The following is an 18,251-nucleotide window of genomic DNA, read 5'->3' as shown; positions in this document are numbered from 1 at the left end:
CGCCAGGCAACGGCAATCTGGCCTGACCTGCCTGACGGGGGCGAGGGGTCGGAAAGGGACTAGGTCCAGGGTGACTCCTTGACTGACTCACAGAACTCCTTGATTAGCGGCGGGTACTCCAAGCCCGGGCGAACGGCGCCAGCAGGGCAAACATGACACATGGGTCAGAACAGGGAAACAGGGCGACCAGTGCAACACAGGATGACGAGGTCAAAACGGGATGGACAGTCAGACAGCGCGAGCAAGGCAGACCGGACGGAACCGCGGGACCAACACCTACCAGAGAAACAGGTTCAAAGCAGGGTAACAGGACACCCCCACCCCCGACTAGGCTCAGTCCCAGGACCCCTCATAAACACCTGCCAGCCGAATAGGCATCAGGAGTGCCTCCTTAAGCCAAGAAGATCCTAACTGGCTTAAGGGTGACGTGAGGGACGGCTGCAAGACCCGGAGTTCGGAGTCCACAGACCAGATCAAGACCCGGAATGCAGGCTCCGGACCGGACCATGACAAGACTGCCTTAGAACAAGTAATTACAGGCCAGTTAGTCTAATGTCAGCGGTAGAGAAATTCGTAGAAAACATTCCTATGTACAGGATGAATCTGTCTGATTGAATCCCTGATTGAATCAGGGAGAGCCATGGATCAATCATGGATAGTCAGAACAGACTGTTGGTGGGAAATCCTATCTGACTAATTGAATGGTGTTTCTTGAAGGTTACTAAGTTGATGGGGTCATTGGAGCATGTGGTTTACATGTACAGTCCCACATGAAGAGCTGGTTCAAAACATTAGAGCTCTTGGAATCTAGGTTAGATTAATAGCTGATTGGCACTGAAGGTGTTAGTGGACGGCTACTTTTGTGATTAGAAGCTTGTGACCAATGGTTTAACACAGGGATTAATCCTGGGACCACTACTCTTTGTTTAATGGGTATGTCAGAAATATGTAGATTGTTGGAGATGTTGAAAGTGAGGTGAGTGGTTGTAAGCTATAGAATGATATCGATCAGCTGGTAAGCCGAGCAAAGCAATGGTAGATGGAGTTTAACCCTAAACAATGTGAGGTGATGCATGGAACACACACAATGTATCTCAGGACTCCAGAGTGTACTGAGGAACAGAGGGACCCAGGTGAGGAATGCAAAGATCCCTTAATGTGACAGCACTGGTTCACAAACTGAGGCAGTGTGTACTGAGGAACAGAGGGATCCAAGTGAAGGCACTGGTGACAGCACTGGTGGGTGGCTGGTTCACAAACTGAGGCAGTGTGTACTGAGACTGCCTGCGAGGACAGGCTGATGACAGGGCAAAATTGCAGGATGGGTTGCAATGTAAAAGGGGAACAAAAAAAGGGTGATGATTGCAGGACTGAAGATGACATATTTGAATGTGTGCAGTATACAGAAGTTAGATGAACTTGTACAGAAGTTATACAGAACTTATACAAAAGTATACAGAAGTTAGAGATTAGTAGGCATGATATTATGGGCATCACTAATTTGTGGCTGAAAAAAGATTAACATCCAAGGATACACACTGTTTTGAAAGTACAGTCAGGTAGGCAGAGGGGACAGGGCAGTTATTTTGGTTTAATAAATGAAATTAAATCCTTAGAAAGAGGTAACACAGGATTGGTGTAGAATCCTTGTGAACAGAGCTAAGAAACTGCAGGGTTGAAAAGACTCTGAACGATGTACTAAAGGCAGGATGACAGAACTGTGGCTGACAAGGAAAGTCAGAACCAACATAAAAGGCAGAGTGAGGGCATATAATAGAGCAAAAATTAGTGGTAAGGTAGAGGATTGGGAAACTTTTAAAAACCAACAGAAGGCAACTAAAAAAGTCATAAAGAGGGTAAAGATGGAATACAGAGGTAAGCTAGCCAATAATATTAAAGAGGATACCAAAAGGCTCTTCAGATATATAAAAGAGAGCCGAAAGTGGATATTAGCTGGAAAATGATGCCGGAGAGGTAGTCATGGGGTGCAAGGAAATGTCAGATGGATGGACAAATTATTTTGCACCAGTCTTCCCTGTGGAAGACACGAGCAGTATGCTGGAAGTTTGTCAGCAGTGCGTCAGGGGACAGACGTGAGGGAAGTTCCCATTACTCGAGAGAAGGTGCCTGGGAAACTGAAAGGTCTGAAGGTAGATCAGTCACTTGGACCAGATGGTCTACACCACAGGGTTTTGAAGAGGTAGCTGAAGAAATCATGGAGGCATTAGTAATGATCTTTCAAGATTCAGTAAATTTTGGCATGGTTCCAGAAGACTGGGAAATTGCAAAGTGGCACTCCACTTTCCAAGAAGGGAGGGAGGCAAAAGAAAGGAAATTATAGGCCAGTTAGCCTGACCTCATTGGTTGGGAAGAAGTTGATTGATAAGAATGTGATTTCGGGGTACTTGAAGACATCTGATAAAATAGGAAAGATACTAGAATGACGAGAGAACTGGCTGATTGGCAGGAGGCAAAGAGTGGGAATAAAGGGAGAGTTTTCTCTTTGGCTGTCAGTAACTAGTGGTGTTCCACAGGGGTCAGTGTTGGGACCACTTCTTTTTACGTTATAAGTCAATGATTTGGATGATGGAATTGATGGCTTTGTGAACAAGTTTGCCAATGATACGAGGACAGGTGGAGGAGTAGGTAGTGTTGAGGGAGCGAGGAGGCTATAGAAGGACTTAGACAGATTAGAAGAATGGGCAAAGACATGGCAGATGGAATACAGTGTCAGCATGCATATGGTTATGCACTTTGGTAGAAGAAAGTGTAGACTATTTTCTAAATAGAGGGAGAATTCAAAAATCTAACTTGGGAGCCCTCAGGCAGGATTCCCTGGAGGTTAATTTGTAGTTTGAGTTGGTGCTGAGAAAGGTAAATGAAATTTCTAGAAGACCAGAATATAAAAGCAAGCATATAGCTTTGAGGCTTTATAAGGCTCTGGTAAGGGCTCATGTGGAGTACTGTGAGCAGTTTTGGGCCCTTTATCTAAGAAAGGATGCACTGACATTGGAGAGGGTCCAGAGGAGATTCACAAGAATGATTCCAGGAGCGAAAGGGTTCCCATATGAGGACCGATTGTTGGCTCTGGGCCAATGCACTGGAATTCAGAAGAATGATGGTTGCTGGGGGGGGGGGGGGGTGGGTGGAGTGGAATCTCATTGAAATCTATCAAATGCTGTAAGGCCAGATGTGGAGAGGATGTTTCCTGTTGTGGGGGAGTCTAGGACATAGGGCACGGAGACATCCATTTAGAATGGAGATGAGGAGGAATTTCTTTAGCCAGAGGGTGGTATATCTGTGGAATTCACTGCCACAGGTGGCTGTGGAGGCCAAGTCATTGGTAGAGGTTAATGAATTTTTGATTAGTCAGGCCATGAAGGAATACAGGGAAAAGAGAGATTATGGCTGAGAGCGAAATGAATCAGCCACGATGAAATGGTGGAGCACACTTGATGGGCTAAACAACCTAACTCTGCTCCCACATCTAAAGGCCTTATGATGTTGTTTGGTATGGGATTCATACTTCTAATCGAAGTATGGGAGGGGCAGGTGCGAGTCTGTCTGTTTGGGAGCCGGGGTTGGATCGATCTTTGTCTGTCCACAGTCGTTCCAACATGGGTGGTCCTGAGCTGGCATCACCTGATGGAGTCCTTGATCTGCACGAAGCCTCCACACGATGTCAATGTGCTGATCCAGGTTGTGGAGCACCAGGGAGCTTGCAGGACATTACCCGAGATTAATGGTTTTATTTATCAGGACAGGTTGTGAGGCTTGATATGTTTACCCTGAACCGAAGGGGTCTGAGGTTGATAGACGAAGCCTGGCAGGTGAGAAAGGTAGCTGGTAAAATAGGGTAGAGAGCAAGAAATATTTCCTCATGTCAGAGGTGCAGGCATACACGTTTAAAAGCAAGGGGTAAGGAATTTTTATGTGGGATGTTAGAATGAATATGGAATAACATACACAAAATGCTGGAAGAACTCAGCAGCCTGGACAGCAACTATGGAAATGAATAAACTGTCGATATTTTGGGCCAAGACCCTACTTTAAGACTGGAAACAATGGGGGAAGACACCAGAATGAAAAGGTGGGGGGAGGGAGAGGAGGACTAGCTAGCAGGTGATCGGTGAAGCCAGGTGGGTGGGAAAGGTAAAGGGCTGGAGAGGAAGGAATCTTATAGGAGTGGACTGTGGGAGAAAAGGAAGAAGGAGGGGCATCAGGAGTAGGTGAGGAGAAGATAAAAGAGGCCAGAGTGGGGAAAAGAAAAGGAGGGGAGGAGGGGGGAAAGTTTTCTGGATGGACAAATTAATGTTCATGCCATGCCATCAGGTTGGAGGCTACCCAGATGGAATACAAGGGGTTGCTCCTCCAGCCTGAAAGTACCCGCATCGTAGCAAAAGAGGAGGTGCTCCTGGGCTGACGTGTTGACAGGAATGGGGACAGGAGTTAAAATGGTTGGCTACTGAGAAATTCTGCTTTTGGGGGTTGGAGCGGAGGTACTCGACAAAGCTGTCTCCTGATTTATGTCGGGTCTCACCAATGTAGAGGAGGCCGCATCGGGAGCACCTAATACATAGACAAGCCGGACAGATTTGCAGATGGAGTGTTAATCCAGCTGGAAGGACATTTTGGGGCCCTGAATGGAAGTAAGGAAGAAGTTGAATGGGTAGACATAGCCGTTCTGTCACTTAGTGTGTTTGTGCCAGGACAAGGGATGAATGGACAAGGGAATCGTGGAGGGAGGCATCTCTGCAGAAAGCAGTGAGTGGAGGGGAGGTAAAGATACCTTTGGTGGTAGGATCCTGTTGAAGTTGGGGGAAATTGCAGAGAATGATGTGTTAGAGGCAGAGGCTCAAGGGGTGGTAGGTCAGGACAAGAGGAACTCTACCTGTTCAGGAGGTGGGAAGACAGGGTGAGCATGGATGTTCAGGAAATGGAGGAGATGTAGGCAAGGGTAGCATCAGTGGTGGATGAAGGGAAATTTTGTTATTTTAAGAAGGAGGACATATCTGATCTCCTGAAAAGGAAAGCCTCATCCTGGGAATAGATGTGGCAGAGATGAAGAGGTAAGAAAAGGGAATAGCAGTTTTACAAGAAACAGGGTGGGAAGAAGTGTAGTCACGGTAACTGTGGGACTCAGTAGGCTTCTAGAAGATGTCAGTAGACGGGTTGCTTTCAGAGATAGAGACAGAGAGATCAAGAAAGGGGAAGGAGGTGTCAGAAATGGACCAAGTGAATTTAAGGACAGAGTGGAAGCTGAGGGCAAAGTTGATGAAGTGGATGTATGAAGCAGCAAAAATGCAGTCATCAACATAGCACAGGAAGAATTGAGGGTCACTACCAGGGAAGGCTTGGAGCGTGGACTGTTCTATGTAGTCAACAAGGAGACAGGCATAGCTGGGGCCCGTGAGGGTGCCCAAGCCTACCCCAAGTTTGGAGAAAGTGGAAGAGCTGTACGAGAAATTGTTGAGGGTAGGACCAGTCATGCCAAACAGAGGTGGGAGGTGGTGGAGGGGAATTGGTTGGATCTTCTGTGGAGAAAGAAGTGGGGAGCTTTAAGGCCTGCTTGATGGGGGTTAGAAGTGTATAGGGACTGGGCATCCATGAAGAAAATGAGACGATCAGGGCCAGGGAATTGAAATTTGTTGTGGAGATGGAAAGCATGTGAAGTACCGTGGATGTAGGTGGGAAGCCTCTTGGCTCAGTCCCTTTCCCCAAAGGCCGGTGGGAATTTGGAATGAACTACCTCAGGGGTGCTAGAAGCAGAGCATCACAACATTTAAGCCGCATGTAGATGAAGACTTGAATCACCAAGATATAGAAGGCTATGGACGTAAGGCTATTGGGATGTAATGATAAAATTGTACAAGGCATTGGTAAGGCCATATTTGGAGTATTGTGCACAGTTCTGGTCACCGAATTATAGGAAAGATGTCAGCAAAATAGAGAGAGTACAGAGAAGATTTACTAGAATGTTACCTGGGTTTCAGCAGCTAAGTTACATGGGAAAGGTTGAACAAGTTAGGTCTTTATTCTTTGGAGCGTAGAAGGTTGAAGGGCGACTGTATAGAGGTATTTAAAATTTTGAGGGGGATAGATAGAGTTGACGTGGATAGGCTTTTTCCATTGAGAGTAGGGAAGATTCAAACAAGAGGACGTGAGTTGAGAGTTAGGGGGCAGAAGTTTAGGGGTAACACGAGGGGGAATTTCTGTACTCAGAGAGTGGTAGCTGTGTGGAATGAGCTTCCAGTAGAAGTGGTAGAGGCAGGTTCGGTATTATCATTTAAAGTAAAATTGGATAGGTATGTGTACAGGAAAGGAATGGAGGGTTATGGGCTGAGTGCAGGTCTGTGGGACTAGGTGAGAGTAAGCGTTCGGCACGGACTAGAAGGGCCAAGATGGCCTGTTTCCGTGCTGTAATTGTTATATGTTATATGGTTATATGGACTGAGTGCCTGTAAATGGGATTAGTGTCCTGATGAAGGGTCTTGGCCCGAAACTTCGACTGCTTACTCTTTTCCATAGATGGTGCCTGCTCTGCTGAGCTCCTCCAGCATTGCGTGTGTGTTGCTTTGGATTTTCCTAGTGCTTCAGATGGATAATATGGCTGGTATGACAGAGGGTGCAGAAAGTCCTATTTCTCTATTCTATGACTCTGTAGGTATGATGGCCTGGATGCTCTGTGCTGAGCTCAAATCATGGCTCTGTGGTGTTTGAAGTGAATTAATCTGACATGCCAGTTGTTTCATCACAGGCTTTGCCTCATTTTTCACCGATGTGTCCCTTTGCTGTCTGTTGCAGAAAGCAGAGAATCGACCTGCCTTCAGTTTGCTGCTCAGTAACATCCAGGAGCTGGTGGAAGATGACAGTCAGATATGAGCAGCCCAACCACAGTTGGAACCTTCCTTTAACCCTTTGCAACCATTTTGCACGGTGATCTAAGACAGCAACGTTTAAAAGCTCACAGTTTATGTCTATGAACAGAGTTTCGAGCACAAAGGCATTGCCAGGAGAGCATGTACACATAACACACAAAACGCACGTGCACCCTCACTCAAAAGCACAAATGTTCAGCAAAATAAATCCTCAATTCTATTTAAAAAGGCGAGCACTGTGTCGTTAATGTTGCTTCATGTGTGGCTGGAATGCAGGAGGCTCAGATTCCCATCTCCTGGAGATGGGAAGCATTCCAGGAGCGCAGGTCCATCCAGGGAAGAACTGCAAACATTTGAGGGATCCAAGGATTGGAGAGGGTTGGGAACATGGGATAAATGTGGAATCAAAGTTCAATCAAAGTGCGCTATGAGGAGGGAGGGCGAAGAGATGGGGAGGACGAGGAGAGGGGGTGGGTGCAGGGGGGTGAGGAGGGGGGAGGGCGTGAGGAGAGAGGGAGGGCGAAGAGACGGGGAGGACGAGGAGAGGGGGTGGGCGCGGGGGGGGTGAGGAGAGGGGGAGGGCATAAGGAGAGAGGGAGGGCGCTAGGAGAGGGGGAGGGCGTGGAGATGGGGTGGGCGAGGAGAGGGGTGGGTGTGGAGAGAGGGTGGGTGAGGAGACAGGGTGGGTGAGGAGACAGGTTGGGTGAGGAGAGAGGGGAGGGCATGAGGGGAAGTGGTGGGCAAGGAAAGGGGGGTGGGGGCTAGGAGAGGTGGGATGGGTGAAAATGATACAAGTGATAGAAGTAGGACAATGGTACTTTTTCATGCAGGCTCTGAATCAGCGATTGATTTAATATTAGTCGTAGGACCTTAAGTGTTGATGGCAGGCTTTGAAAGAAACAACAATCGGCAGTGATCATTGTGTAGAATAGGAATGGAAATAGTGACAGATCAGGAAAGAATGCTGGAACGCTGGTTACTTGAAAAGAATGATCCAAGTCTTGAGGCTTATTTACAAGGTAACAAATACTAATCCTGTTAATTCTTCAGTAGAATGCTAGAAGTTTAATAGATGATGGAGAGGAATTTAAGAGTTATATGAGGGATTTTGCTGAGAAACTGGATGTGATATGTGTGCAAGAAACCTGGTTTAACCTAATACTAAATTTTATAGTTACTGAATATGATAGTGTAAGAAATCATACTGTGAACGGAAGAAGGGCCCAAAATATCGACTGTTCTTTTCCCTACAGATGCTGCCTGGCCTGCTGAGTTCCTCCAGCATTTTGTGTCTGTTGAGCGGGTGGGTGTACAACTTTTGTTAAAAGGGGTTGATAATCTAGAGAGCTAAAGAAAGGAGAACAACCAGTGCACATAGTATGGAGTATGGAGTACAGTATGGAGAATCGGCAGTTCAATTAAAATCATTAATATCTATAATCCTTGTAAAATATTAGTAGGTTTACTGGAGCAAATTGGTGCCCAGGGAAATACAATATGGTGTGGGGATTTTAATGCACACAGCACAGTGGGGGGGGGGGGGGGTGAGCATAATGACATTAATGGAGCAGTGAGATAAGAACATATGGAAAAGAAAAATCTGTAGTATAAATTATGCAAGTGGGACAATGGTACATTTTAATGCAGGCTCTGAATCAGCAATTGACTTAATATTAGTTATAGGACCTTAAACAGGAATGTGTTGATGGCAGGCTTTGAAAGAAACAACAATCGGCAGTGATCATTATGTAGAATAGGAATGGAAATAGTGACAGATCAGGAAAGAATGCTGGAACGCTGGCTATTTGAAAAGGCTGATTGGGGAAAATTTAAAGAAATAAGTGATCAGGAATTACAGAATATGGAAATCAATCAGGATGCGGATCTTTTGTGACAAGGTTGGAGAAGGGATGACAGTGGCAACAATAAATGTAGTAAGGAAATGGAATAGAGATAAAGAGGAAATGGTGCCATGGTAGACAAAAGAATGTGGGGAAGCAACATTATAATAGAGCACGTAGAATGTTACACAGCACACACAAAAATTAATTGAGTATAAAAAGATGCTAGCAATACTAAGGATGACAATGTGAAAGGTAAAGCAGGGATATTGGGGGAAGTTTTGTGAATCTGTAGAAATATAAACACCCATTGAAGGAGTTTGAAAGATGACAAAAAGAATGAATGGGATCATCAGGGAAATTGGATACTTGGTGTGATGTGATGGGGAGAGAGCTGCAGTATCAAATGGTGAGGAAGCGGAAAAGCTCATGTAAACTTTAGTGAAAATACGGTTTTTACAATATGAGTATTGAAGGAAAAGCAGAAGAGAGGAAACATTATGAGAGAACTTGGAAGCATTGCATTAAAGATAGACAGAAATTTTGAGGGTGCATTAAATGTGATGTTCACCATGATAGAATTGACGAGTGTTCTTAGGAAGGCAAAGAAAACATTCCTTCGGGAGGATCATACATGTTATCTAATTTGAGTGAGAAAGGCAAGGAAGTTATTTTTAAATTATTTCATTATGCATGGGGAAAAAGGAAATCATTCTAAAGCATGAAAAGAAATCATAGTTCCAATATGTAAACCCGGCAAAAATCCTAATAATCTCGCAAGTTATAGACCAATAGTGTTTACCTCACAGATTGATATATTACATTGAGACAAGATGAAGTTGTTTTAAATATCAGAGTGGGCTTAAGAGAAGAAGAGGAATCACAGATCCAGTTTTATGTCTAGAACATGAGGTGAGGATGGCTCAATTGAACAGAGGAAGCGTAGTAGCATTCTTCTTTTGATGTAGAGAAGCATATGATGTGATGTGGAAGGAAGCTTTGATCATTAAATTATATCCATTGGGAATTACGAGGTTGAAAGCTAAATTTGAAAACAAGATTTTTCAGTTGGTGCAAGTAGGGAAATCTATGTCAAGTAAACACATTGTGGAAAATGGAACCCCTCAGGAAAGTATTGTTTGTCCATTATTTGCTATAATGGTTCATGATATATTTTCTAATCTATATAGTAGTATCAGAGTATCATTATTTTTGGATGAAGGAGTGATGTGGAAAAGGGGGGAGGGTACGTGGAATTTATAACACATACATTCCAGAGTCAATATCAGAGTAAAGGAGAAGACTGGATATGAAAATGGGAATTCAGATTTTCAGCCGAGAAATCCAAAATAATGTTTTTTCACAAGGAAGATGATAGAACAACATTTGAAACTAAAACTTTCTGGAATAGAATTAGAAAGTGTGGGTACCTTTAAATTTTCATGAATTTGGTTTGATAAAAGACTCACATTAAGGAAATAATAACCAGAAGTAAGAACGTGTTAAATGCTGTGAGGTGTTTAATAGGAAAGGGATGGGGTGCTAATGGAAAATCCTTGAAAGCAATGTATATATATATATATATATAGGATTAATAAGATCAACACTGGACTATGGAAGAATGGTACATGGATCAGCATCACACTGTGAGCTCAAAAAAATGTATATAATTAAATTAAGGTTGATCAGTGTGGCAATGCAAGTGGAGTTGGGAGAGACACCTCTGGAACTGAGGAGAACACCGCTTGTGTTAACATATTGCGTAAACCCACAAGGGCCAGGAGAAAATCACCCAGTGAAACAGCTTTTAGATCCATTCTGGGAAAAGGAAAGAAAGGAAATCAGAAGTTTTGCATAGACTATTGACGGACAAGCAGAAAGGACAAGAATTAGTAATAAGGTAGTGAATGTTATAGTGCCTTTTCCTGGGGTGCCTCCATGGCTGTGTGAAGCACCAGAGGTAGATCTTAAATTATTCAAATTGAGACAGAAAAATAGAGAAGTGATTTAACTCAATATATAGCTGAACCTTATGTAAGGAGTGATTATTATGGCTATTTACAAATATACACAGATATCCCAAAAATGGTAATAGTAGATTAGGAGTAGTAGTGGTCGTGTCTGATTTTAACATGAACAAGCAGGTGAGGATAAGTGATGAACTCTCAGTGTTTACTGGTGAAATAACAGCTGGACCATTCACTTTGCAGTGGGTGGAGGAAGTGAGACTGATGTGAGTTGTAATATTGGCTGATTGAAGCACAACAATCAGGAATCTAAAAGATTTACATTCAGAGACAAGACCAGACATTATGTGTCAGATAACACCACCTTTATTTAGAATTAAATGATGGGACTGTATGTGTATATGTTTTATGTGGACTCCAGCACACGTAGGGATGTGTAAGCGGCTAAGTTAGTAAAGCAGTCAACTAGACGGGCAAAAGTGGACTATCAAATAAATTACAGCAAAAAAGAAATGAAAAAAACCTTAATAAAATATGTGATGAAAACAACGGTATTAAGAGAAAAGAGGAAGATATCTTTACAGTATCCAGAACGAAGTGGGAATGCAGGAAAGAACAGGAGGGAGGAGGTGATCGTATCGAGATTGAGATTTGGGCACACAGGGTTAAACAGTACATTTTTAATAAAGAAACACGATAATGGGAGGTGTAAATGTTATAATTAACAAGGAATAGTTGAGTATGTACTGGCGCGGTGTCCGAGATAAAAACAAGAGAGATACTTTGTCAGAACCTGATGAAGAGTCTCGGCCCGAAATCGACTGTTTCTACAGCTGCTGTCTGACACGCAGAGATCCTCTCGCATTCCGTGTGCGTCCAGTAGCTGTGCTCACATTGGGTCAGCGTGCCAACTGCAGGCTGCCATGTTGAGGTCAGCGGGCTGTTTCCGGTTCCGGGTGGCGGGCGGCTGAAGGTCGGATCACCGGCGTGGTGGAAAGTCGGCCCGGACTCCCGGAGCCGGTGGTCGGAGGGCGGGTCCGAGGGATGGAGGCCCCGGGCGTATCGGCAGACCCGCACCTGCAGCAGTTCATCGAGGTGGAGAGCCAGAAGCAGAAGTTCCAGCAGCTGGTGCACGGACTGACGGAGCTGTGCTGGGTAACTAGTGTTAACTTATCAGTCTAACTAGTGGTGATCGCGGCTGGATACGAGTGCCTAGTTACTAAACCAGCGCCTAACTAGTAATAGAAGGGGGCTGCGTGATTAATACTAACACCAGCACGAGTTCCTAACTCGTGGTGTCTGGGGCCGGGTTACTAAGATTCCTCAATCTGGAACTGGAGGTGACCAGGTTTTGGAGACTAGACGCAAACTGCGGGTGAAGGGATCCCAGCACCTTGGGGTGACTGATGCTAGTAGTCCCTCTGCCTCGTCACACTTTCAGAGACCAGGGTTCAGTCCTGGCAGCTTCAGTTTCCACCCACATTTCAATGATGTGAAGGGTGGTAGTTGAATTGACCCTTCTGTGAGTGGATGGTGGTGGTGGGGGGGGGGGGGGTAGATTAATGTGGGGAGTGAAAACAGGAGTAGGGTCAAATCAAGTTGCTCCACGATGCAGAATAGGCAATGGGCTAAATGGCCTTGTGCGTTACATAGGTGTGAGGAAGAGTACCACCTATACTGTCAGCAAATCCTAGTCTTGTGGCCAATGGCCTCGGTGTCAGAATATTGGGTTGGGTTTAGACCACAGACATTGGAGTAGAATTAGGCTATTTGGCCCATCAAGGCTGTCTGCCCTTTTATCATGGCCAATCCTTTTCCCTCTCAACCACATTCTGCTACTTCTTCCCGTAACCTTTCATGCCCTGACTAATAACGAGCCTAACAACTTCCACTTCAAACTCAGCTGCTTGTGGCAACAAATTCCACAGGTTCACCAGTTTCTGGCTAAAGAAATTCCTCATCTGCATTCTAAATGGCCATCCCTCTATTCTGAAGCTGTGCCCTCTGGTCTCCCCCCTACCACAGGAAACATCCTCTCCAAATCCAACCTATCAAGGCCTTTCAACATTTGTTAGGTTCCAATGAGATTCCACCCCTCCCCATTCTTCTAAATTCCAGCAAGTAAAGGCCCAGAGTCATCAATTGTTTCTCATATGATAAGCTTTTCATTTCTGGAATCATTCTTGCTGACATCCTTTGAACCCTTTCCAATGTCAGCACATACTTTCTTAGATAAGGAGCCCAATATTGCTCACAGTATTCCAAGTGAGGCCTCACTAGTGCCTTACAAACCCTCAACATTGCATCCTTGGTTTAATATTCTAGTCCTCTTGAAATCAATGCCAACATTGCATTTGCCTTCCTCACCACTGACTCAACCTGCAAATTAGCCTTAAGGAAATCCTGCACAAGGACTCCCAAGCTCCTTGCACCTCTGTTTTTTGAACTTTCTTCTCATTTAGAAAGTAATCTATGCTTTTATTTCTTCTATCAAAATGCACAACCTTATACTTCCCGTCACTATTCCGTCTTCCACTTCTTTGTCCGTTCTCTGAATCTGTCTTTCTGCAGCCTCTCTGCTTCATTAACACTACCTGCCCCTCCACTTATCTTTGTAATGTCTGCAAACTTGGCCACAGAGCCATCAGTTGTCATCCAAATCATTGATATACAATGTAATAAGAAGCAGTCCCAACATCGAGCCCCGCGGTTCACCATTAGTCACTGGCAGCCAATCAGAAAAGGCTCCCTTTCATTCCCACTCTTTGCCTCCTGCTAATCAGCCAATGCTCTAAACATACAAGTATCTTCCTTGTAATACCATGGGCTCTTAGCTTGTTAAGAGTCTCGTACAGCATCCTGTCAAAAGCCTTCTGAAAATCCAAGTACAAAACTTCTACTAATTCTCCTTTGTCTATCTGCTTGTTATTTCCTTGAAGAATTCCAACAGATTTCCCTTGAAACCGTGCTGATCTCAGCCTATTTTATCATGTGCCCCCAAGTATCCCAAAACCCCGTCCTTAACAGTGGACTCCAACGTCTTCCCAACCACTGAGATCAGACTAACTGGCCTGTAATTTTCTTTCTTCTGCCTCTCTCCGTACTTGAAGAGTGGAGTGACAGCTGCAATTTTTGAGTCCTCTGGAATCATGGCAGAACCTATTGATTCTTGAAAGATCATTAGTAATGCCTCCACAATCTCTTCAAGTACCTCTTTCAGACCCTGGGGTGTCGACTATCTACCTAGGTGCCTCCCTAGTATTAGCAACTGCACTCATTTCTGTCCCCGATGCTCTTGAACATCTGGCATACTGCCGGTATCTTCCACCATGAAGCCTAATGCAAAATACTTATTCAGTTCATCCACCATTTCCTCTGCAGCACATTTTCCAGTGGGCCAATATATACTTTCGTCTCTCTTACTCTTTATATATCTGAAAAAACATTTGGTATTCTCTGATATTATTGGCTAGGTTACCTTAATATTTCATCTTCCTCCCACCCCAACCCACCATGGCTTTTTTTAGTTGTCTACTGTTGGTTTTTAAAAGTTTCCCAATTCTCTAACTTCACACTTATTTTTGCTCTATTACATACCCTCTCTTTGGCTTTTATGTTGGCTTTGACTTCTCTTGTCAACCACAGTTGAATCATCCTGTCTTTAGAATACCACCTTGGGATGGATGTATCTATCTTGCGTCTTCCGAATTGCTCCCAGAAACTTCAGCCGTTGCTGCTCTGCCATCATCCCTGCTTGTGTTCCTTTCCAGTCAACTTTGGCCAGCTCCTCTCTCATGCCACTTACACTTACTCTAATACTCTTACATCTGACTTTACCTTCTCCCTCTTAAATTACAGGGTGACTTCTATCATATTATGATCACTGTCTTCTAGGTGTTCCTGTACCTTAAGCTCCCTAATCAAATCTGGTTCATTACACAACACCCAATCCAGAATAGCTGATTCCCTAGTAGCTTCAACCACAAGCTGTTCTTAAAAAGCTCTCAGGATCCAACACTAACCTGATTGTCCCAATATACCGGCATATTGATATCCCCTAAGACTATTAATAACATTTCCCTTTTGACATGCTTTTTCTATCTCCTGTTGTAATGTGTAGCCCATTTTTTGGCTAGTGTTAAGAGGCCTCTCATCAGGGTCTTTTAAACCTTTGCAGTTTCCTAACTGATCAACAAAGATTCTACACCTTCTGAACCTTTGAATCCTCATTCTAAGAATTTGATTTCATTTTTTTAACCAACAGAGTCATGCCAACAGCTCTGCCTACCTGTCTGTCCTTTTGATACAATGTGTATCCTTGGATGTTAAGCTCCCAGCTATAATCTTTTAGCCACAACTCAGTGATTCCCACAACGTCATACCTGCCAGTCTCTTAACTCCGCTACAAGAGCATCTACCTTATTCCGCATACTGTCGCATCCAAATATTACACCTTCAGACCTGTGTCCATCACCTTTTATGATTTTGTCCCCCTTTTTATACTGCAACTCACCCAGTGACTTCAATTTTGCCCTATCATCTGCCTGTCCTTACTGGGTAGTCTTGCTACCTCTGCCTGTAACTAACAGCTGTGCCCTCAGCCCTATCACTCCAGTTCCCATCCTCCTGCTAAGTTAGTTTAAACCCTCCCCAACAGGTCTGGCAAATCTGCCTGCAAGGATATTGGTCCCCCTCGGGTTCAGGTATTTAATGCCAGTGTGCCTTCTCCCCTTCCCCTGCCTAACCCCAGGCAGCTTCCTGTGACACAGCATGTCATCATCAACGCCTGGTATCGTCTATAATTAGAGCGTTTGCTTGTCCAGCATTTACCCAGCCCTGTGCGAGCCAATGAGAACATCGTCCTCTCTGCAACTGGATGTTGGACTTTCCAACCACAGACCTCAGATCATTAGGATGCACAGCTGCTTCTCTCACCCATCATCCTCAACACGGGTGCCACCCAGGGCTGAGTGCTGGGCCTATTGCTGTACACTGCTCACACGTGACTGCATGGCCAACCACACACGTCAAGTTTGCCGATGATACAACAGTCTCATCACCAACAACAATGAGATGGCCTTGAGAGAGGAGGGGGAAGAGCTCGAGGCCTAATGCCAGACCTCTCCCTCAATTTCAGTTAGAGAAAGGAGATGGTTATCTCCTCCAGAAGAGGCCGCACCACTCACACCCGTTTCTACTTTGGTGGCACAGCAGGGTAAACTGCAAGCATTTTCAAACTCGGGCATGCACTTCACACACAAGATCTTATGGCCCCAGAACACATCTTACACAGCCAGGAATGTTCACCAACACCTCTACTTTCTGAGGAGGCTGACGAGAGTTGGACTTTGCACATCAGTACTCGTGACCTTTTACAGATATGCAGTGAAGAGCACCCTAACAAGCTGCATCACTGTGGCAGACAGTACGACACCGGGTAGTCAAAACTGCCCAATGCATCACGAGCACCAGCCTACTCTCCATCAAGGTTATATATACAGAAAGGTGCCAGAAAAAACCCAGTGAAATCATGAATGATCTCACCCACCCTATTCTAGGACCTTTTGTCTCACTCCCATCTGAGAGGAGGCTTTGTAGCACCCATGTCAGGACCACCAGACTGAAGATCAGTTACTTTCCTCAAGCAGTGCCTGATCAACACCTCCAACGACTAACCCACCTTCCACATCAGTTCCCTCCCTCCTCCACTTATCATTTCCTGTCGGTTACCTTATGTACAGACACTTTATGGGCATGCAATCAATCAGTGTACTGTATAATAAGTTATCGTTTGAATTTATATTTATTTTTCTTGTCAGTGTGTTCTTTACCTTGTGTTTTTTTATGCTGTATTGGATCCGGAGTAAGAATTATTTTGCTCTCCTGTACACTTGTGTACTGGAAGTGACATTAATTGATCTTCAATCTGAACATGGGAGAGCAGGCTGCAGACAACCGCGATGCATCTGGGAATGAGCAGAGTGTAGAGAGCATTGGGAATGGATTCCAGTGGAGGTTGGGAGTGTTAACAGTGGAAGGTGCCAGAGTTTGCAGGATAGTTGGTGTGGATTCAGTGTCTGGGGACACAGAAGGATGCCCTGTACCGTTCTCTTTAGTGAGGTTTATGAGTGTGTTTGGGGGACCGTGGTTCTCTGTTTTGGTGATTGCAGGAGTGGAACCTGTGTCCTTTGCATAGGGTGCACCTAATTTTACTTCATCTCGAACGAGGTGTTTGCAAGCTTTGAGGCTTTTACTTGTGGCTCAGTTTGAATCACAGAATTGTTCGGCAAAGGAGACGTGCTTTATGTGAGAGTACTCCCAATCCCACTGCTCTGCCATTTCCCGGTAGTTGGACCTGCTTTATGTGAGTGTACTCCCAATCCCACTGCACTACCATTTCCCAATTGCCCTCCAGGTTCTTTTTCAGACATCAATGTACTTTTGTGTTCCTAGTATTCAGCAAAATCAGGTACTTTGGTTACTTTATACGGAAAGTTGATATGCAACAACTTCTGCTTTCTGTAAAATCACAATGAATAACCATAACAACCACGGACTAGTTCAACTTTTACCTGCCTCACTTCTTTGAAAGTCTCTTCCCTTCTCGCATATTCATGGACACTTTCTGTCCTTCTGCCACCGGTAATGTTTTTTTCCACCACTGAGCAGTGCCTCCCACAAACAGATTGTCTTAGTTTGTAACAAACAAGATGCTGGAGGAACACGGTGGGCAGGCAGCCAATGAGGGAAATGGAGATCTGTCATTTTGGGTTGAGACTGTTCACCAGTCCAGATGAAGGGTCTCAACCCAAAATGTCAACTGTCCATTTCCCTCTTTAGATGCTTCCTGACCCGCTGAACATATTCATATGTTCATATTTAACATATTTAACAAGCGCTTAACATATTTTTATGTTGCTTTTAAGTTCTGCAATCTTGTGTCTGATATTGCTGTGAGCACTTTGAAAGCCACATGAAACATTCCAGTTGTACAGCTGACTGATACCCTGGAAGCTTGTGCCTGTGAGTCTCTGGCTACACCTAGAATTTCTGAAAACCTCTCAGTTGCTAATCTTTCTCTTCCTGCTAGGACAAGTGTATGGATAAACCAGGCCCACGGCTCGATAGCAGAACAGAAACCTGCTTGGTTAACTGTGTGGAACGTTTCATTGACACCAGCCAGTTCATCCTCAATCGACTAGAACAGACGCAGAAAAGCAAAATGTCTTCCGAGAGCTTGAGTGACTAATTGGATGGTCAAGTGGGAGAGTTGATGATACCACAGATCGCCATACTATATGAGACAGGCACCAGAGCTCTCCGATGGCGGTGAGACGCACTGGAGCAACTTCACTGGGCTTGGTAACCCAGAGCTACTCTTAAATGGATCTTATATAATGGTAATGTGTCTCTGAGACTGAGTCCAAATAACATCTTGAAATAAAGCATGGTGGAATTTTTTTACAATAAATTGTGCATAATCATAGCAATGAAATAATGTTTCAGGAGTTGTTTTCAAAATTATTCATGTTGAGAGCAAATAAAGAATCATTTTTATCTTTGAA

At 44.5% G+C, this 18,251-nt stretch overlaps 2 protein-coding genes across 3 annotated transcripts in view; both read left to right on the top strand.

The window, feature by feature from the left end:
- btk (Bruton agammaglobulinemia tyrosine kinase) overlaps positions 1–7,100 on the top strand; it is a 99,432-nt gene extending 92,332 nt beyond the window's left edge. For both annotated transcript variants that reach the window (XM_059977361.1, XM_059977359.1), the window contains one exon: positions 6,805–7,100. In XM_059977361.1, coding sequence (XP_059833344.1) covers positions 6,805–6,882 — 78 coding nt within the window. In that variant the 3' untranslated portion in view covers positions 6,883–7,100. The remainder of the gene's footprint in view (positions 1–6,804) is intronic.
- Positions 7,101–11,620: 4,520 nt separating this feature from the next.
- Positions 11,621–18,251, top strand: timm8a (translocase of inner mitochondrial membrane 8 homolog A (yeast)). The gene is made up of 2 exons (XM_059977358.1): positions 11,621–11,841; positions 17,777–18,251. Exons 1-2 carry the CDS (start codon positions 11,731–11,733, stop codon positions 17,933–17,935), a joined length of 270 nt encoding a protein of 89 aa, XP_059833341.1. The 5' UTR covers positions 11,621–11,730; the 3' UTR covers positions 17,936–18,251.

This window comes from Hypanus sabinus, chromosome 8, assembly GCF_030144855.1.
Source record: "Hypanus sabinus isolate sHypSab1 chromosome 8, sHypSab1.hap1, whole genome shotgun sequence".
NCBI classification, from domain to species: domain Eukaryota; kingdom Metazoa; phylum Chordata; class Chondrichthyes; order Myliobatiformes; family Dasyatidae; genus Hypanus; species Hypanus sabinus.
The sequence above is the reverse complement of the archived record's forward strand: the minus strand, read 5'-3'. Positions and strand labels throughout refer to the sequence as shown.